The 22,798-nt window shown below is 33.3% G+C and overlaps 1 protein-coding gene across 2 annotated transcripts; it reads right to left on the minus strand.

The window, feature by feature from the left end:
• Positions 1 to 1,780: 1,780 nt before the first annotated feature.
• LOC121729135 lies at positions 1,781 to 17,709 on the minus strand. 2 transcript variants are annotated; one of them, XM_042117535.1, is made up of 2 exons: positions 17,489 to 17,709; positions 1,781 to 3,149 (listed from the first exon to the last, which is right to left on the minus strand). In XM_042117535.1, the coding sequence occupies exons 1-2, from the start codon at positions 17,568 to 17,570 to the stop codon at positions 1,981 to 1,983; spliced, it is 1,251 nt and encodes a 416-aa protein (XP_041973469.1). In that variant the 5' UTR covers positions 17,571 to 17,709; the 3' UTR covers positions 1,781 to 1,980. The 2 variants fall into 2 exon arrangements, with proteins under 2 accessions (XP_041973469.1, XP_041973476.1); XM_042117542.1 differs by lacking the exon at positions 17,489 to 17,709 and adding an exon at positions 3,250 to 3,483 and having other exon boundaries at positions 1,782 to 3,149.
• Positions 17,710 to 22,798: the final 5,089 nt, after the last annotated feature.

Consider the following 22,798-nt stretch of genomic DNA (forward strand, 5'->3'; position numbering starts at 1 on the left):
ATCAGTATAATACCATGTAGGTTGTACCACGTGACGTCGAATGGTGCAATTCTATTGGTCGATATTTGGGTCGGAAAAATAATCAATGAAACTTACTTGCTATGGCCCTTCCTTTAGTGTTATATATTCCGTGCTTTACATGTTGGCACAGAATATATATTAGTAGTACCAAACGTTGGTCAAATACTCTGGCGGCTAGGTCAATACGTTGGCGTAATGTTTATAGCCGGCTTCACAATATTTGGTTAAATAAAAATTATGTTTTCTTCAATATTTTGTTATAAGTAATAACAATTGCACCATAGGCATTATGTAATAACAATGTTTTATGCCACATCAAGTAGGTTTACTTCCTGCGAAAAATTAATTCATCAAAAATCTGCAGATGCAGTTTTAGCATCGTTTTTGCAATACTCATTGGAAACTGTTGTCATTAAAACAATATGTAGGTGTAGCACAATAATTATTTGAGATAAATATAATAAGACTGGGTTGCACCAGAGGCGTGAGTAAAGTTAAAGTTATGGTTATAGTTAAGGTAAATTTAACTTTAACTTTGCTCCAGAGGCGTGGGTAAAGTTAAAGTTATAGTTAAGGTAAATTTAACTTTAACTTTACCCTTAACTTTGCCCGGAGAAATTGACAGATGACAGCTGATCCAACAAGGTTATACATGCGCGTGGGTGGGGGCGCTGCTGGTAAAGGAGAACTGTCAATAATTGCGGTTTTTGTATGATGACAGCGTTAGTTCCTTTTTTCGCCACATGCACTTAAAACCTTGTCGAGCTCTATGGTTATAGTTAAATATGGCGTCTTGATGGCGTCCATTTTTAACTTTACCCAAAGATTTGACATTTTGCACTGTAGACAAAGTTAAAGTTAGTTGGTGCAATTCAGTCTAAGTAATTATTATACCTGACAGGAATCAATGAAAAAGCATTTATGACCATAATCATGGGCGCACCCAGGTTATGGGCCGGGGGGGGCAAATTAGCCAAGTTCTGAGCCGGGGGGGTCAAATCAGATTTTTTCATAAGCTAGGTGTTTATATAGAATAAAAAATTAATATTTTTTTAGTTGTAAAAATATTGTAAGTATTGCAAAAAATTGGCAAAAATTCGTTTTCTTAATTTTTATACATAAAAGTACTACATAATACACTTACGGCCGTTCCCAATATTCAATCTATCTCTGGTTTGACATACAACCGATCGCAGCTAACATTGAATTGACATAAAATATAGTCTTTAATGTCCATAAACTTCTAATATTATGCTAATGTCTAAGGTGAGCTATTCCTATCTCTAGTAGGGCAGAACCGTAACATAGAATATCATTGGCAGAACCAGAGATAGGTCAAATATTGGGAACGGCCGTTACGCCCTTACTAATAAACATTGTATAAGCTTTGAATAGTTATACAGTGTTTTGTTCCTGTCACACAAGTAACATTTTTAATTGGATTGAAGAAGACAAAGCACTGTATAACTATTGAAAGCTTATACAGTGTTTATTAGTAAGGGGGTTAGTAGGGAAGTCAACATGATCACGGGGGGGTGGGGGAGCAGCTGCCCCCCCTGGATCATGTTGCCCCCCATAAAAGTACTAGATAATATACTTAGTAGCGACGTCAACATGATCAAGGGGGGGAGGGCAGCTGCCCTCGGTACGCCCATGACCATGGATAATATTATAGGTACCGTACCTACTTCTTTTATCTTATCAACAGACAACATATACTTTAATTTTGTTTTTAATAAAAAAGTTGCACTTGCTTTAATGCAAAATATATTTATATAACATTTAAAACATAAAGTACTAAACTTATTAACAAGCCTAAATTAATAACAAACTATCACAATTTTATACTCCACATAAAGCAATAATCATCACAGTCTTATTAGTTTAGTGTAACAGTATTATACTCTTAGTAAAATTAATTCTTATAAATAATGAGTATACTAAAATTACATACAAATATCATAAAAATGCAAACAGCAAAATAAAGAGAATCATTGACACTGGGAAGAATATGTAAACAGACATTCGAGGGTGACAAACCGACATAAGTATATTGTTATCATCATTTTTAATTCCATCTGTAGTAGGCACCTCAACAATAACTAACTCTTCACTAAACATATTAACATCAAATTCACACTCTGTCTTATTTAAACACATTTTTGTATCAGTAATATTTGAGTATTGAAATGTAGGTTTGTATATATCAAAAATTACATGCACATCATTATTAACAAAGTCATTGTCACTGTAAAATATATAATAGTAGTAGCCATCTGTAGATACTTCATGAACAACTTTAAGAGTGGTTGTAGTTTCTAAATATTGTGTATTGTTGCATTGTATAGAATATGGGAAAGCATTGTTCATCAGGATATTATCCTGATAACATTCATGTAAACTATTTTCAAAGCTGGACACGGATTTATCCATTTCAATGGTTGCATTATTTTGTGCATTGCCTCCATGATTCACACCAGCATCTAATATAGTATTAGGATTGTGTAAAGGTAAAAATTCAGTACCTCTTTTTTGTCTTTGATCACCAGGAATAGGAGCTATGTCCTCATTGGCATCATTGTTGTCATCACTTAATGTTTCAAAATTCTCTGTTTCATTTTTAGGATTTTGAAGAGTCACAGAAACATGGCCATCTTTCTCAACTAGTAGTGAGTCTTTCTTGTTCTTACCGCCTTCTAATATTCCACATGTATTAAATACTTTGTCTCCTGTGACAACCATGATTTTGGAGCCTTCATATCGAGAGCAGGCTTTTAATTCTACAACAGCACCAGCAAAGAGGTAAAAACCCCAGTATTCAAGTGTGTCATCAGGTAATGTCATAGACTTTCTTAATGTAACATGTCTTCTCTTCTTTGATAATACAGGCCTGCCTTTCATTTGGAATGCGTTAAAAGTAGAATTCATTTTTAAGGAATGTTTTGCACAAAATATGGATGACTGGCCTTTATGAATTTGTATTACATCCGAATCCGACACTTTATACATAACATCAGCATATTTTATATTGCGTAAATATAAAGGTGATATAATTAATATCGCTGGTAAGACCGTTGTGAGCAGACAAAAAGTAATAACTCTTTGTGTGCCTCGCATTTTCTCGCCATCTGCAAATACATAAAAGGATTATCTGCATCAAATTTTGTGTTCGACAACTAGGCAAAACAGGTTTTACTTTGTATATTTAATTATTATTATAATAATTACCAGGTACAACAAATCACTAAAATGAGACGAGATTAACGTCCTTTTACATTTTATTACTTCGTTACGAACATCGACTATGACGTGGATTGTTTGTATTTTTGATAGCACGCTCGTTATTCATCAATCAAAGTTGGTTAATTTCATAAATAACAATAATAATGACAAGGTATAATTATAATAAAATTCTTGTCCGGCCCATCGGATTCGGAACATTTGTATTGATTATTATTCATTGATGTTGTTTGTTCTTTGATAGTTCTTTCTCTTTGGTTTATTCTGACAGGCGACAGCTGCTAAACCACAGATCAAAGCCACAGATCAGAATAATAATTATTCGATCTGTGGTTTAACAGAAGCGCTTATTCCACGCGCTTATTCTACTTGTCCTATTTAGGAAGTTCTAGCTAGGATCCTAAATCGGAAAAAATGTGGCGCCCTTAGAGTATACATTAGCAAGCTATAGAGCGCGCGCATCGCTCGTTCCCCGTTGTGCCGATCGTAAGCAGAAGTTCTATAGATACTCAAACGTATAACGCAAGTCTAGTGATGTTCCATGCGCCATCGTTTGACGCTTATAGGAAAATATGTTCACACTCGTGCTTACAGTAACGTATAACGCAAGTCTAGTGATGTTCCATGCGCCATCGTTTGACGCTTATAGGAAAATATTTTCACACTCGTGCTTACAGTTCATACCTTGTTAGAAGCACTCTATAGCTTGCTATAATGTATACTCTATGGTGGCGCCTGAATGACTAAATCAGTGTTGCCAGATGGTTTCAACCTTTTATTTGTAGTGGGAACTGCTAAATCTGTATTAAAGTCAATTTATATTATGTTATAATATAAATTGACACAAAAACTCAGAATTAGTTTCTGGTTCTGTTAAACTTTCAGTACTAATTTCACATGTATCAGTCATTTTGTATTTACAGAGACTTTTAGATAACTTTTCGCACTAATTTTCAAGTCCAACTGCAATTTTAAACACATTAAATACCAAAAACTGCTAGCTCGCTTACAAAAACAACCACAAACAAAACAACGCGTGACAAGTGACAATGAATTGACATTTAAAACGTCAAGTCTCCAACCAATCAGAGCAGATGTTGTTGTGAGGCGCTTAAAGCGACCAATAAGTATTTTTTTTCGATAATAACTAACGATTCGTTTCGCAATCGTACTAATGCGACTCGCATTTCGAAAAAACACTACCTTTTGTCAGTAAGATTGAAAAATGTAATCAACATTATCTAATTATCCGTGTTTTCGCAAAAACCCTAGAATTTTCGCGAAAATTGGATTTACCATATCATCCTACGACATATTATACATCCATAAGCGCTCATTACGTAGTAGGTACCGTAGGTCTAGTTCTATAGTTAAGACAATGAATAAGGAAACAGATGGAAGTGACATAACTACAAAAAAGTGTGGCCGGCGCCATGTTGCCAAGAACTAATCATGGCGGTCTATAGTGATGTAGGATCACTATAGACCGCCATGTTGTCCCAACCGAGTAATGGGACACTCGGTTGATATTTGTCGAGGATATCGATAAACTAAGATGTTATAAGTGAGCGTCCTGTTATATAATATTGATATCAAAAATGTTTTTTTTTTTATATTATATAAAAAATCATTTTTGCCTATTTTGTCTCTATGTATTATAGTACATAGAGACAAAATAGGCAAATAGGGTTTTTTTTATACAGGGTGCAATTAAACCTTCCTGCCAAATTTTTTACAGGGCTTAGGTCTTATTAGGAGAGTCCATTTTACCAAAAAAATTTGGGTGTTATTTTTTTTTTCAATGACATATTTTATCCCATTTAAAATCGTTGCAGAACCGTCACTCGCGGCGCGGGGGAATGAGAGAGGGTGACGCGGGTGGAGACGCGCGTGCGGGGGCACGTCACGCGCGGGCAATGCATCGTGTCCATTAATTGTAGTGTTTTTTAGGATAACTTTCGGAAGCTATTTCTCAACATTTTAGTACTGAGTGGTTATAAAAGAAAAAATACGTGTATTTTCATTTTCAACAACGATCAATATATCAAAATTTGGCAGCAAGGTTTAATTGCACCCTGTATAGGGGCCTCCTTAATTTTAATAAAACTATTTAATTTATTTTAAGTTTATTAATTATTATTTAAGTTGCCATTATTAATATCGGGCAAAAATTACCAAAAAATCGGACAAATACGAGTTGTACTCGCGCACGAAGAGTTTAGTTTATTTTAATTTTACCATCAATTCTTATTATTATTAAAGTATGTATACAACTGAGTATTTTGTGAACATTTCAAGTGTCTACCTTTTGCCATTATTGATATCAAGCAAAAAATAGCAAAAAAATCACGTTTATTTTGGGGCTCCCTTAAATATTTAATTTATTTTGTTTTAAGTATTTAAATCAAGCCATGTTATATTCTATTCTATCACAAATCTTATTTATTGTCTAATTATTAACTAAATTAGCACATACGAAGTCAAGCCATCGGTAAAATAACAAAAATTTTAGTAAAAATATAAACATACCGATCCAAGGACAATTTTTTTTAATTTCTTCACTTTTTTGACGGACTATAAATTAATTTAAAAAAAAGCAAATTGGTCGAAAATTTGACGAAATTTTTTTCGCGATATATCGAGACCGATATTGATATTTTTTCAAATATCGATGTATCGATATATCGATATTTTCTTCCAATTTCGACATCCCTATAATACGACACTTTGACAGTTTATGTACCTCGGAGAACCGGAACATAAAATGGCGGACCGGCCACATTATTTTGATTTGGTAGAGACCATTATGCCGAGTCCAACTATAAAAGTCAATGAGTTAAGATGATATGGGTGACAGTTCTCATATTCCTTGCTACGGATTTTTTTTACAAAAAAAACAAAAAAAAATCAAAATGTAATAAATTATATTCCATCTACAAAAACAAATGTTTCCTATAATTATTGTAAATGAATAAAAATGAAAAGTTGCTAAATGCTAACTTATTAATATAAAATTATATTATTAACTGTGAAATAGGATTAGAAAATTATTGTTACGAAAACATTTAAAAAAAGTCCGATGCATTAAACGGAACCTATGTCAATAGAAATTGACTCTGTTGAATCGAAATCAAATCAATAAAAAAGGGCGGCCATCTTAAATCGCCGGCACCACTGAAATGTCAGTACGAAATCGATAATTAAAAAGTGGCAACATCGTAGTGTCATTCCTTTCAAATCAATCAAGAAAAAAAGGGATGACACTACGATGTTGCCACTTTTTAATTTCTTCACTTTCTTGACAGACTGTAGTATTGGTAGTAAGTCTAATAATATCGTTAATGAGGAATTTTCCTATATTTTTAATTTGATTGTCAAACAGTTTCCATTTTAGTAACTAGATGGCGTATGGGTAGACAACTATCGGTAATACCAGGGAATACCATCAATAATTGCTACAAAACTGGGCAAAATAATGTAAAACTTGATATATTTCAACTTGAAAAAGACGCAATAATATTCCAATGAATAGGATAATAAAATTATTATAACGATGTTTTAGCTAAAATTCACGGAAGAAATATTACCGATATTCACACCAAATGTCACAGGAATTATACATTTTGGTTTTGACAACATCTTATCTGCACTTGTGCAAGTTAACTGATATTTAATGGCTAATATTTTACCAATAATGAATATCAAAAATCCAAAAACCACAATTTGGGAAAAAATAATTAAAACCACACCAACAATAAAAAGTAGAAGAAGTTTGAAAGTGACATGCCCGCCAAAACTCTTTCAGTTGTCAAGTTTCAGTTTGACAAGTTTTTACATAGATAAAGTATTATAGTATAGATGTAGTCTTAGCCCGTCATCGCGTGGCCATTTTGTGCTTATTTTCATACAAGTAGTGTGCGTTTATTTTCTTGAATATTTCTTTTTGTCGATTATTTCGAAGCACATTATGATACAGGAAAGAAAGTCAAATATTTCATGATATTGATTAACTACAGTTCAAGTGATGAGAATCCGTAAACACACGTAAAAAGCTATGCAATGTTTATAGCCAAATTAATAATTGATTTGAAATTTTCAGCACTAATGCCTTATATAGCACGAATAAGGGATTAATTAACGTATAAATTATCTTTTTAGCATACAAAAATACCAATTGAAAAGCCCAAAAAACGTTGTTCAAAACATACGTATTTAATGTTAAATCCACGTGTTTGAGGCATTCTTTGACCATTCTTATGGTTTATTATTTAGCGGAACCACAAAACTCAAAAATACCTAGCATTAAATGTTCAATAAAAACCTTTATTAATACTTTTATTACATGAAATATGCAGACCGACTTCTTTGTTATGTCCTAGTAAGTAGGACATAACATTACACGCTTTTGACGCTTATACACCGATATAAGGCTCTCTCCAGTATATAGTACCTCAATGAGTTTTTATTAGTGACCGACCGAACTTTCGGTTTCGGTTTCGGCCAGTTTCGGCCAAAAAATCTAGTTTCGGCCTTAGTTTCGGTTTCGGCCGAAACCGAAACCGAAACTCATGCATCGTTCGGTAAACTTCGCAGTTAACTCGAGCTTGCTTGGCAGCGAGGCCCTGGCTCAGTTCGCCATCTATTTAATCATGTTTTGAGATTATGTATTCCAGATTGGTCCCAAATCAAAAATTAGCACTTCGTTTTATTTTTATTAAATTGTCTTAACTTATTTTTATCGAAATTATATTATTGAATTTTATTTCTACGATAAAAGCAGGCTTATTTAATATATATAACTGTTGGCTATTTTATTTAAATTACGTGCTATTTTAACAATGTTTCCCAAACAAACGATTTAGTAAATGCTATGATAAATTGATTATATTGTGTGTGAACTTTATTTACTTAAGAATTTTGTTTGACTGTGAGATTAAAGACTAAGATATCTTATAATATTGCGTACTATTACTGAGGGCCGCAATATATATTGCGGCCCAATAAATGTGACGTCAACTGCAAGTTTGCTTAGTCATTTCGTATTGAACTTTGACCGCGGTCGTGTCCATGTCTCCCATTAAAATAATATACTGTAATTATTGATTTTTTTTTCAATAGTACGTCGTTCAGTAGTATATCTAAGGGAGGATTTCACCAATCGCAAAACTTCGTTTTATAAAACTTAGTTCTCATTAAACGCGTTCCTACGGGGATCAATAAAAAAGCAAGAAACGATATATAAACTACCCAAACGCATCATTTTTTTCGTCTATGATTTTCGATTCGCCATAACACTACACGTTAGTACACTGAAGTTTAACCTTGCAACATTGGACGTTCTGAAGATAAAATTTGGATTTGTTGTGAACTTTATGTTAGTGAAATGCAATTTGGTGCTATAAAAGCGTTTATAAGTGTAGAACCAATTTAGTGTACACTAAGCGCGTTCTATTTCTTAGGTGAATTGCACCTAAATAAAATGACTTCAAATAACTTCTGCTCTTGTTTCTTAGGGTAATCCTTTGTTATAATACATTAAGGGGAATTTCACCAATCACACTTAAACGTTTTAGAACTAAGTTCTCATTGAACAATGAACGCGACGGCAACGTGAATCTCGTTTTGTTTCAAATAGATTTTACATTCTTCATTTAATCGCGATTAATGAATCTAAGTTTACGTTATACGTTTGATTGATGATTTTTATACGTTTTTATCATCTTTGAGCCTTGTCACGTTGTTTTAGTAACAAATATCAAGAAACGATAAATAAGCTAACCAAACGCATATCTGTGAAAACTGACAACTTAACAATTTTTTCGCCTATGTTTTTCGATCTGTCATACACTTTACGTTGGAGAGCCATGCTTCGGCACGAATGGGCCGGCTCGACCGGAGAAATACCACGTTCTCACAGAAAACCGGCGTGAAACAGCGCTTGCGCTGTGTTTCGCCGAGTGAGTGAGTTTACCGGAGGCCCAATTCCCTACCCTATTCCCTTCCCTACCCTCCCCTATTCCCTTCCCTACCCTTCCCTATTCCCTTCCCTTCCCATTCCTACCCTCCCCTATTACCCTATTCCCCCTTTAAAAGGCCGGCAACGCACCTGCAGCTCTTCTGAAGCTGCGAGTGTCCATGGGCGACGGAAGTTGCTTTCCATCAGGTGACCCGTTTGCTCGTTTGCCCCCTTATTTTATTAAAAAAATTTGCTGTGAATGAGACGAAACGCATCTACTTGGAATTGTATAAAAAACGGAATATAGTACAAAAAGTTATTCGAGTATAAGAATAATAATATTTATGGAAAGAAATGTCACAAAAAGTAAAAAATTCAATGTGGTACTTTTTCTTTAGTTTAAAAAATTGTAATTTATGTTAAAAATCAATAAATTTCAGTAAATTATCGTAATTTTGAATGTTTTACCAAATTTCGGTTTCGGTTTCGGCCGAAACTAAGAGTAAGGCCGAAAGTTCGGTTTCGGTTTCGGTTTTGGCTGAAAAATCAGTTTCGGTCGGACACTAGTTTTTATTATGTCAGCGTGTTCCTAAACTATTACCAGTGTACTGGCCTAATCGCTTAGGCCAATGATCGCTTAGGTTTAAGATATTTTGATTTATATCACACTTGACAGTACACTGATATTTTTTGGAAACACAACCCATATGTAGCCAGTGATGCCAACCTGCAGATAATTTCAGAGCGGTGAGGAACCAATAGAAAATCTAGAAGTGTCTATCCTTACGCCATCTAGTTAAAATTGTTAAAATTAAAATTAGAAAATATAAATGAAAATCCCTCATTACTACGTAATGAGCGCTTATTCCATTTGACTAAATTTAGAGGTTCTAATGAGGATCCTAAAAAGAAGACTAATTAGAAACTTCTGATTCCACTTGTCCTAATTAACTTGTTAAAATTAAATTGTGACCAAGCGGTGAAGCCAGCGGGGCTAAAATGATCGCTTTGAAGAATCATGATATGAATCACAATATGATTCATTTTTCAAAAAACGCAAAATGCAACTCTGCTTGCAATTCATTTCTGTAATTTTGTACTGATTTGACATTTGTCAGTTTGACAGTTTTGACAATTCATTTGCTGAATTGATTGAGAGGAATTGCTAAATGTGACCATTTTAGCCCCGCAGACGTCTTCATAATGGCTCCAGTTCTGTCAAAGCAACAAAAAAAAACTGACTAGGTACGGTATAGTTCGACAATTCTCTCTATTTGAACGTGGGTGACATTGACAGGAGCGCTGTTGGTAAAGGACTGTCTGTCAAGCACATACCAAAAATGACGTTTTTCTATGATAGAAGCGTTTGCCGTTTAGTCACTTTTCTCGCCACGTTCAAATAAAGCCTTGTCGAACCGTAGTGAATGTTCGTGACATTTGAGTTTGGACACCATAAATAAATACAATTAGGGGGGTATTACATTATCATTTATATGTGATCATTTCTATGATCATATATAGGATCCAATATATATTATGATCATTTGATCATATCTGCAAATTAAATTATCATATTTCATTGATCCTATTTTACGTCATATGTGGTTTCAATAGCCAATGGAGAGCGCTAACGCTGACAGGTATTGACGTCAGGGTTACTAGATCTCAGAGAATTCGATTTGTCAAAAGACATCGCCATTTTAAATATGGCTTGTTTTTTGTTATTTCAGCAAGATTATCCAAGTATATAATTAGAAAAATAATTACATTACATTACATTATTTGAAACATATTAACGAACAAGAAATTAAAAACTTTTTTTTATATTAAATAACTGGTAACACCTATTTCTATGATCGCATTGGATCCAATCTCTCAGCAAATGTCAAAAATCTATGACCAAGGCAGAAATGAATCATATGTCTATATCTGGGGGCACGGGAGTGCCCCCGCCAAGATGAGCCAAGCGAAGCGCGCAAGGGCACTACCTACCTTTTCTCGAAACGTTTCGTCGTCTTTTTTAACCCTCGTAACTTTGGTTTGCATAATGCCAGATAGTTGAAATTTTTAGGATATAGTGACATGGGTATAGTTATTAAATGCGCAAAGTTTGAATATTGTAGCTATTATAATTTAGATTTTAAAGGTGTCCAAAAACCCACAATTTGGTCACTGACTCACCGATCATCAAAACTGTTAGGGTACTTCCTGAAGTCTTAGAAAGCAGAAATTTGGTATCTAACATGATATTAGTACTAAAACAACAAAAAAATTATCAAACCCAACTTAACCTTTATCCGTACCATTATAGAGCAAAATTAGGCAAAAATTTGTGTTTTTTGTATGGGAGCCCCCCTTGATTTTTTATTTTATTTTAATATTATTATTAAATATTAAAGTAGACATATAACTAAGGACTTTGAGAAAAATTCAAGTACGTACCTGATGCCATTATTGATATAGAGCAAAAAAGGCCAAAAAAATCACGTTTGTTGTATGGGAACCCCCCGTTAATATTAATTTTATTTTATTTTTAGTATTTGTTGTTATAGCGGCACCAGAAATACATAATCGATGAAAATTTCAACTCTCTAGTTCTACCGTTCTTGGGATGCATCCTAGAGACAGATAGACATATAGACAGATAGACATACAGACAGACGGACAGACGGACAGCGGACAGACATCGAAGTCTCAGTAATAGGGTCCCGTTTTTACCCTCTGGGTACGGAAACCTAAAAGAAATACACCCAAAAAAAAATCAGCCAAGTGCGAGTCGGACTCGCGCACGAAGGGTTCCGTACTGTAAACTGTAATAGAGCGAAAGGAGGGGAAAAAAAATGTGTTTTTGTTTGGGAGCCCCCCTTAATTATTTATTTTATTTCAATTTTATTATCAAATATTAAAGTACGTATATAATTGAGGATTTTGTGAAAATTTCATGTGTCTTAATGTTTAGGAGTCCCCCTTTATTTTGTTTTTAGTATTTGTTGTTATAGCGGCACCAGAAATACACAATCTGTGAAAATTTTAGAAGTCTAGCTATAGCGGTTCTTGAGATACAGCCTGGCGACAGACAGTCTGACAGACATCGAAGTCTAAGTAATAGGCTCCCGTTTTTACCCTATGGGTACGGAACCCTAAAAAATGAACTAAAAGAAAAAACAACGTAAACCAGCTTACAAAAAGAAATGAAATCCCACCAAAAACATTTTCATGTATAAATGTTGCCAAGATGAGAACATAATAATATTATAGTTCGTCGTGTCAAAAAGTAGTGAGATCTCATGTAGAGCCAAGTTTCTAACCTTACATACTCAGCCCTAAATCGAAAAACCTTAATTTTACACTAAAGCGTGGCAAAATATTTGATAATAATATTATAATGTGTCAACCGCGGGCACGAGAAAAATCTAAAAACTCTACACATTAGTCAAAATCGGTGTCTTGGCCATTTTGTTATTCGTCAGGGCTTTGAACTTAATAATATACCGTAACTAATGATAAATGGCCAGGCCACCGATTTTAACTAATGTGTAGAGTTTTTAGATTTTTCTCGTGCCCGCGGCTGACACATTATAATTTTAACTAATGTGTAGAGTTTTTAGATTTTTCTCGTGCCCGCGGCTGACACATTATAATATTATTATCAAATATTTTGCCGCGCTTTAGTGTAAAATTAAGGTTTTTCGATTTAGGGCTGAGTATGTAAGGTTAGAAACTTGGCTCTACATGAGATCTCACTACTTTTTGACACGACGAACTATAATATTATTATGTTCTCATCTTGGCAACATTTTTACATGAAAATGTTTTAGGTGGGATTACATTATCCAATATCATTGACTCAATGATAATCTAATATGGGGGATATTATATAAATTATATAAATCCAATATAATATATTATCATATATTATATTGGATTTATTAGGTATATTGTTTGACACAGTCATAGGGTCCTGGCCAAGAATCTTATATAATATTATGTTATGTTTTTTATGTTTTTTAAATATTGGTTCCTTTTTTACCGGCCGCCTAGACGAGCAATTATATTGTCAATATTATCACGCTTTAATTTTATTGACAGTCAAGTTAGACAAATGATATTTGAAAGTCTCCCATAGTTCCCCTGTAGGCAATGATGAAATACTCAAAGCAGATATGTTACTACCGCGCGCGTTGTGAAGATTTAAATACGGCCCAATTGGGCCGTCTGTTATTTAGTCTGCATTGAGCGCAGTCACGAACGTGCCGCGTCTTGTCTTACCTAAATAAATTGAAAATGACGTCGTGCATGTTTCGAAAATGTACCAATTATGACTCAAAAGAAAACAAAACACTTGGAATCTCTTACCACACGTCTTGATTGCAATAAATACCTCGGTTATTTACATTTTCAATTATTTTTTCGAACAATTTTCGTCATAGCTCAGGCGAAGAAAGAGACAGCGATACGATTCGATGTTTAAAAATAGAACTGTCTCTTTTATGTAAATGGTTTTTCGTATCTTTTGTTTCACTTATCTGTCAAATTTGTCAATGTTTGCAATTTTGAATTTGGAAATTGTTCGGAAGAGATTTAAGCCGGAAAATAGTATGGACGTAACAGATCTGTCTAAGTAGAACATAATTGCCTGTAGTAAAGTAGTTTTTCACGATTTTTAGCAAAACGGTTTTTCATAAAAATGCCTGAAACAAAATTGTAGGTAGGAAATTCAAAATTGCAAACATTGACAGATATGACAGATAAGTGAAACAAAAGATACGAAATGCCATTTACATAAAAGAGACAATTCTATTTTTAAACGTCGAACTGCAAAGTTTCTTGTGAGTAGAGAGTAACATAAATAGCCGTAGAGTAGACACTTGATACAAAAGTATTAGTAGGTAAGAAATGGAATAACTTATGTAAGAGATAATTTTATTTATTGAAAATTTTAACATCGAAATAATTAATAATGGAATATACTACATAAAATACGTATTTTGTTTGAAATTGAAGGAATTTCAAAAAGATTTAATTTGTTCCTTTTCTTTCTCTTTGAAATTTTTTGTACATTTTCTTACCTAACCTAAAAAAGAAACAGTATTTCTAACCTAAAAAACAGTGCAGTACAGTTGCATACACGTTGCATATGATATAGCATAGCGTTTAAAATAGAATACAAATAAACTGCAATTGTAGGCATTTAAGTCATGATCTAACAGTCATGTGGCGAGTATGCACTAACTACTCTTAGATGCTGCAGCGCAACCATCCTTATCGTTTTTGCGTCAAAACCATATCGCTTCTCTTTCTTCGCCTGAGCTATGACGAAAACTCAAATTTTTCCAGATTGTTTGAAAAAATAATTGAAAATGTAAATAATCGAGGTACCTATTTATTGCATATGTCGTAGGATTATTTGATAAATCGAATTATCGCGAAAATTCTAGGGACTTCGCGAAAACACGGATAATTAGAAAATGCTGTTTATATTTTTCAATTTTACTAAAAAAAGTTAGGTTTTTTGGGAAAACGCGAGTTGCTTTAGTAACATTGCACATTCTTAACGCTGATTGGCTTGAGTTTTGCTTACTGGCCAACTCTTATTCTAATTGGTTACTATCTTTTCCTATGTATCTTTGAAGTATTACACCATTGAATTATAAAGGGTAAGGTATGAATGACAATGCCTCTTCATAAGAACTTTACTTTTTATTTACCTAACCTTTTTCTCATATCAACCACAACCTCAGAATTAGTTTCTTCTGTTGAACTTTCAGCACTAATTTCAATTGTATCAGTCATTTTGTAATTACAGACACACTTTTAGATAACTTTTGGCACTAACTATTTATCAAGTCCGGAAGTCTAACGGCAATTCCAAACATTAAAATTTAAATATCAAATACTGCTGACTCGATTACAAAAACCTCCACAAACAAAACAATGCGTGACAATGAATTGACATTTAAAACGTCAAGTCTTCAATCAATCAGAGAAGATGTTGTTGTGGGACGCTTAAATCAACCAATCAGTGTTTTTTTTTCGATAATAACTAATGATTCGTTTCGCAATCTTACTAAGACGACTCGCGTTTTCGCGAAAACACTACATTTTGTCAGCAAGATTGAAAAATGTAATCACCATTGTATAATCCGTGTTTTCGCGAAGTCCCTAGAATTTTCGCGATAATTCGATTTATCAAATCATCCTACGACACATACAAGACTGTAAGAAGGTAAGAGATTCCATGTGTTTTGTTTTCTTTCGAGTCATAATTGGTACACACACGACGGCATTTTCCATTTATTTTATGTAAGACAAGACGTGGCACGTTCGTGACTGCGCTCGATGCAGACTAAACAACAGACGACCCAATTGGGCCGTATTTGAATCTTCACAACGCGCGCGGTAGTAAAATTGCTGCTTTGAGTTTTTCATATAATATCATCGGTCATAAAATTATCTACAAAATATTTGTTCCCTGCGAGTCACTGTTTTTGAAATATTGTAACGATTCATAAATTGTTTGGGTGTTTTTTTGAAGCGAAAACTTCTTTAGCGGCGTTGAGCACTTTTGTGGGATGGGTAAAAACTGTGAAACTCGCGTCAGATTCTCGTGCTGATCGAAAAACCGTAAGACGGTTGGAGAATAGTGTTGTAACATCGAAATCGATTAATCGAACAATCGATTGTTTCTTTTCGATTGTCGATATTTTTAAATCCATTGTAAGGGTTTCGATTAATTTAAAAAAAAAACGTTTTTTTTAATAATCGATTTTCATAAAAAATGGTTTAAAAATTTAATCGATTGTAAGTAAGATAATGCACAACGTTAATAATCAAGTTTTCACTTCTGCTGGCACTCCCGTCTTTTTTTTTCCACATAAGGGAATCACAGGGAACTTTCAAATTTAATTTTTAATCATGTTTTTAAGAGGATACACCAGGGGCTAGAGAAATGAAAAAAAAGCACGTAATATCTATAGCTGTCTCCCTTACCTCAAGCCTATACTGCAGAAGGCGATAGAGACAACTGCAGAAAATCCAGAAAATCAACGATTCGTTGTCCCCTGATTCCTTCTCCAAAACTTAACCGGTTTAAGTACTTTTTTCATTAAAGATTAAAAAAAGGCTTGAGCATAGGAACACAGCTCAAGCCTTTTTTTAATCTTTAATTTGCTTTTTTTGTATAATCTAGCCAAATCTGTTTTCTGGACGTTTGAACACAGCGGAAAATCTGGCCATTTTTTTGGGTTTTAGAACGTTCATATCTTATTTAATAATTAAATTATGAAAAAAAAGAAAACATAGGGACATCGTATTAGTGGCCGTAGATATTCAGGAAAAAAATGATAACTCTACTAGCATTATCCAGGGAGGAAACAGGGGACAACGTTTGTATGGAAAAAAGGGCGGTGTGGACTCCTCTTAACAATTTTACCGATTTTCAGATTACTACGAATTTATGCAACCTCAAATTCTAACTTGACTGGGCTATGAAGGCGCGCGATGTTCAATATCAGTTCAATATCAAGTATCAACCCTAGACGGTCAATAATATTTCGCAATATTATGTGAGTAGTCAACCAAGTTTTATTGATTACAGAACCCTATAACGGAACCCCGACGAGCAGATTTTTTGTATATTGATAGATTAATAGTCATATACTTAATTATTATTTACTAGCTGTCCCGGTGAACTTCGTGTCACTTTAAAACCCTCCTTGGACTTCAAGGATTATTTTAAAACTTAATGTAAAATTAAAATGTTTTTTCATAATCATAATCTACGCATTTCAACAAAAAAAAAGATACCGCACATTTTTTTTGCTTAAAATAAGCAGAAAATAAAGATTATTCCAAAAAAACTTAAAACACCGATTACTCAAAACTAGTCCGATGTGGGATGACACACCAATGCTTTTATGCAAATTATATAGATGAGTAACATTGTTCTACAAATAAAACAGTCCATATTTTAGGACCATCAATTCAAAGTATGAAATCCTTTCTATCCCTGTTAGCTATCACTATATATCGAGATTTTTCGCAAATAAAAATGTTCGTCTTATCAAAATGAAATTAGCTTTTAAGTAGTAATAAAAAAATGTAGTTAAAAATTAGCTTGATAGTAATAAAAAATTGTTCTAGGGCTCCCTGGCTATAACCTAAAATAACTTAATAAAGCTTGAATTATTACTATCTATAAGTTGAAACTGTACTGTATTTCAATGGATTTATCTAAATTAATAATAAATAAGCTTAATTATGTAAACTCACCATTATTTTTGTTTTGAACTGAAGTGTATTGATATTCAACATTGTAGTAGGTACTGCTAGACCGTTGGTAATTTTTAACCATGTTGACGATAGTAATAATTATTATAATTGTCTCTCTTTTTAAATTTAAGAACTTCACGTATGAATCAATGGAATTTAGAACTTAAAAACTTTCATAAAATACCAACTGCTTGCGCGCATTGTGTAATTTTAACACCTAAAATAAGTCGTACTAGAGATAAGGTTATCAACTTAGATAATGTCAATAATTTATTTACAAAACGCGTTACTTAAATCTGTTACTTTACTATGTTTACGTCTCTGTTAACGGTACCAACGTTACCTATTATTATTAATAGAACATTATATTTAATGCATTTTGACTATAGTTCATTATTTTTCTAGCTTTAAAAGTACTTATAACTAGCTGTTGCCCGCGACATCGTCCGCGTTAGTATAGTAGATCACGTCCCAAGTATTATTTATTGTACAAAAATATTCAATGTACAGCATTGACTTTCCTACGACTTTATTATAATTATATAGATGTTCCGCGCGGCTTCGCTTGCGTAATTTAGGAATTTCACGCGACCGTACATTTATCCGCAAAAATTGCCTATGTCCCTTAACGTGGTCTATTCTTCATGTTTGCCAAATAACATAGAAATTGCTCCAGTAGTTTCCTCTATTTCTTCTATTAGTCGTAGAATAATAAAATATAGCCTATGGCCTTCCTCGATAAATAGGCTATCTAACACTGAAAGAATTTTCCAAATCGGACCAGTAGTTCCTGAGATTAGCGCGTTCAAATAAGCCCTTTCAAATAATTTCCCCCCGTTTTTTCCACACTTTCCTCTATTTCTTAGCTCTTATTAGTCTTAGCGTGATAAAATATAGCTTATAACCTTCTTCAATAAATGGGCTATCTCAAACTAACAGATTTTTTTAAAATCGGACCAGTAGTTCCTGAGATTAGCGCGTTCAAATAAGCCCTTTCATATAATTTCCCCCGTTTTTTCCACATTTTCCACTATTTTTTTATTAGTATCTGCATGTTAGGGGCAGAGGGTTTTGATAGTAAGTATCCCTGTGCGTTAACTAGATGGCGCTTTTTTTTAAATAAACAGCGACGCGTTGTTAGTATTCCTGGGCGTCAATAGATGGCGTTTTTTTAAATATTATTTTTTTGTGTATAATTTGTATACAGGTTTTTGAACATAAGAAATAATTTTTTTCCCTTAACACCTCTTAAGTTTTTCTTTTTGTTGTATGTTCAACGATCACTTCGCCGTTTGTGGACCGATTTTCAAGATTTTTTCCATCCAAATTTGGTACCACGTTTATAAATAATCGGCTAAGTGCGAGTCGGACTCGCGCACTAAGGGTTCCGTACCGCGAAAGTAGGCAAAAAATGTGTTTTTCGTATGGGAGCCCTCCTTAAATATTTATTTAATTTTAATTTTATTAATAATTATTAAAGTACACATATAATTGAGGATTTTGTGAAAATTTCAAGTGCCTACTTGCTACCATTACTGAGATAGAGCAAAAAAAAAAACAAAAAAATTACTGTTGTATGGGAGCCACCCTTTATTTTTAATTTTATTTAATATTTTGTTTTTAGTATTTGTTGTTATAGCAGCAACAGACATACACAATCTGTGAAAATTTCAGAAGTCTAGCTATAGCGGTTTTTGAGATACAGCCTGGAGTATCCTGGCCCTATACAGACCTAACGATAAAGAATGCAAAAATATAAAATTAATCAGTTTCGGTTTAGAATTTAGATGAGATGCTAAGATGCAATTATTATTTTTTTGCACAATTTAATAAAATATTTATTAAAAAACCCTACCTAACAAAAATTATTGTGGATCTATACAGACCTAACGATAAAGAATGCAAAAATATAAAAATTAATCAGTTTCGGTTTAGATGAGATGCTAAGATGCAATTATTTTTTTTACGTAGCATTTATGTAGCATTTATGCATTTATGCATGTGGCATTTATGCATAGCACGTAGCATTTATGTTACTCGTACAAGTTGTATCAAGATAATACATATAGTTTATTATAAGGCGCGCATTGTAATGCTCGGTTTTCCCCCTTCACTGATGTAATGCTGGACTCTGTAACATTACATTACAAGCAAATGCTATTTGGGGGTGCTATTTGGGGGGATTCCTCCCAATCTGGCATCACTGGAACTGTTCAACATATTTTGTTGATTGTAATAATTTTAATAGTTTATTTTTTAATTTTTCCAAAGTTTAATGTATAAAGTGTGGAGTAATTATTTTTTCTTGTAATATTATGTTGTTCTAATATGTTTAATTTTATAGTTAACTAAAATATACGTGTATACATTGAATATAAATGCTTAGAACATACAACGCTCGCTAAAGTCGGCTTGAAAAATTGTTCGCATCTTTGCCGTGCTATAACTGATATCCAATCTCCACATCTAACTGGATCTCGAGGAAACCTAAAAAAATATATTCCTCAATAAAATAAATAATAATTAGTAGCGACTCCACCAAATGGAACAGAAACACAGTGTATAAACCGAACATTTCAAGTGGGCATGATAAACTACGATAAGTATCTTTAGTATGAGTATTCGCAATTGAGATGGTTTATACCTCGTGTTGATTTATTTACAACTTAATTTTAAAACTGTTTTTTGTTGATTTCTTAACGAAATACCAATATTTATAATACAATTGTATGAAATATATTAGGACTAGCTGTTGCCCGCGACTTCGTCCGCGTGGACTTTAGTTTATAGCGCGCGGTGTCAACAAAATTTGTGTCAAATTTAAAAACTTTTTAAAAACCTGGTAAGTGGTACCCCTCTTAGGGCCGCGCTACACCGGAATGGCAGCGCTGAAAGTGCTCGCCTCGCCGCTGCCATTCCGGTGTAGCGCGGCCCTTAATTAATCAAAATACCCAAAAACAGCTGTGCAGTGTGCACATAATCTATACTAATATTATAAATGCGAAAGTATCTCTGTCTGTCTGTCAGTCTCGCTTTCACGCCAAACGCCAAAACTACCGAACCGATTGTAATGAAATTTTGTATACAGATAGTCTAAAGCCTGAGAAAGGACATAGGCTACTTTTTTACTGGAAAAAAGGGTTGTCAGGGGGTGAAAATGCGTAAATTTGTTCAAATTAAGTTAGTTCCAAAAATGCATAATAGATGGCGCCGTGCGTCTTCTACATCGCGCTGACGCTTGCTCAAAAGTCTTTCTATAAGAGGTGGTATCATCTTTGATCTTACATTTAAGTTTCGATTTTTTTCGATTGTTATATCTATTCTACGGTATTAAATAACTCAGTACTTTATCTGTGCAGTGACGTAACCTTAAACCTATCAATGATAAATAGTATATGGGTAAAGTTGTGTAATTGGGGGCTAAATATGCTTTAAAATTTGGCATAAAATATAAAGTTTAATATAAAAAAATGAAATACCTATTGTGTGCACACTGGACAGCTGTATTAATTTAAGGGGTACCAGGGTTTTTTTATAAAAGCTTTTGACACCAATTTTGTTGACATCGCGCTTTATAAACTGAAGTCCACGTGGACGAAGTCGCGGGCAACAGCTAGTAACTAATAAGTATGATTAGTTCTATGTTACAATGAAGTAAAAAATAAAACGCCATCTGTTGAATCGTATTAGAACTAAAATGTTCATTGCATCGATATATTTCTGGATTTTTTATAATATTATACATAAAATATATTTAAGTAAAAAATAAAACGTCATCTGTTTTCATATATTAGAATTAAAATGTTGATTGCATTGATATATATTCTGGATGGAATATAGGTCAACACGATACACTTGAACTCCTTTATTTTAGAGCGCCTTCTGTCGTCAACTTGTCACATATATTAGAAATGCAGTAGGAGTTCTATAAGATAAGATAGATTGATTATTATTATACCAAGTGATAATATTATCAAACATAATATTCTAACGTATTAAAAACTATAAACAAAAACATAATAACTAATAAGTATGATTAGTTCTATGTTACAATGAAGTAAAAAATAAAACGCCATCTGTTGAATCGTATTAGAACTAAAATGTTCATTGCATCGATATATTCCTGGATTTTTTATAATATTTTACATAAAATATATTTAAGATTTTTGAAATTTTATTTTACTACACATCCAAGACCCAGGAACATTTAAAACTTTTTGTTCCGCCTGCGGGACTCGAACCTAGGACCCCCGGGATGAGCGCTGGCCACGCGTAATGCGAATTCATTTTCATCGATATTTTCATGGAAATAAGATATTTTCCCACATCAAAAAGCCTATGTCCTTTCTCAGACTCTAGAATAACTGCGTACAAAATTTCATTGCAATCAGTTCAGTAGTTTTGGCGTGAAAGCGAGACAGACAGACAGACAGACAGACAGACAGAGATACTTTCGCATTTATAATATTAGTATGGATAAAATTAATACTTACCGGAAATATGAAATTCCATCCTTTTTTTGCGTTTTAAACGTATGATTTTTACAATTGTTGAACGAGCACTGGGACATGTTTCCCAGCGGAGCGTTCGAGCACTACTAAATCGAAAGTCCACCAGAATGTTGCGTTTGGTGCTCTTTTAGTGAGGTCGTTTTTTGCCGCGGACTGTGTATCTTGTATATTAGTTATCGAAGAACTAAATGGACAAAATTTAGTCACCACCCCTAATAAAAATTGTGATATTTTATAAACTAATTATTTTTATAGAAAAACGCACTTATTTCAAGAAGTTTAAGAAATTGTGCGTCGACTCAAACTATAATCAAAAAAATATTTTTGATAATTGTCCACTTTGTCCAAACTGAATGTAAAATAAATGTAAAGGATTGTGAAATGTATAAAATAAACAATGTGTAAAAATATTAGAACTTACAAATATTGTGAATGTTAAATAGTTAATGTAAAAATTGTGATGAAAATGGAAAAGTAAAGTATAATGAAGAAAAATTATTGTTTATACTAAAAAACCGTGAATGAAGAAAATGTCGAATGCAAATACTTAATGTTAAAGCAATGTATAAAACAAAAGCAATATAAAAAATAATGTAAATTATAGTATATAAAAATAGTAATATAGTTAATGTAAAAAGCCATGTATAACTTATTAAAAATACGAACATGTAACAAATAGAAAGCGGTAGGAATTATCCTGTATTACGTACGGGGGAACAAGATTAAAAAAAAAAAAAAAAAAGCGGCTCTCACACGAGACTCTTGCCAGCCGACACAGTTGTCATTTGCAGCGTTGCCA

This window comes from Aricia agestis, chromosome 1, assembly GCF_905147365.1.
Source record: "Aricia agestis chromosome 1, ilAriAges1.1, whole genome shotgun sequence".
NCBI classification, from domain to species: Eukaryota; Metazoa; Arthropoda; class Insecta; order Lepidoptera; family Lycaenidae; genus Aricia; species Aricia agestis.

Bases quoted from the DNA above. Each gene is read 5' to 3' on its own strand.
- LOC121729135 (XM_042117535.1), bottom strand. From the start codon at position 17,570: ATGGTTAAAAATTACCAACGGTCTAGCAGTACCTACTACAATGTTGAA. The intron at 3,150-17,488 runs GTGAGTTTACAT...ATGTATTTGCAG, and splicing joins AGTTCAAAACAAAAATAATG to ATGGCGAGAAAATGCGAGGC.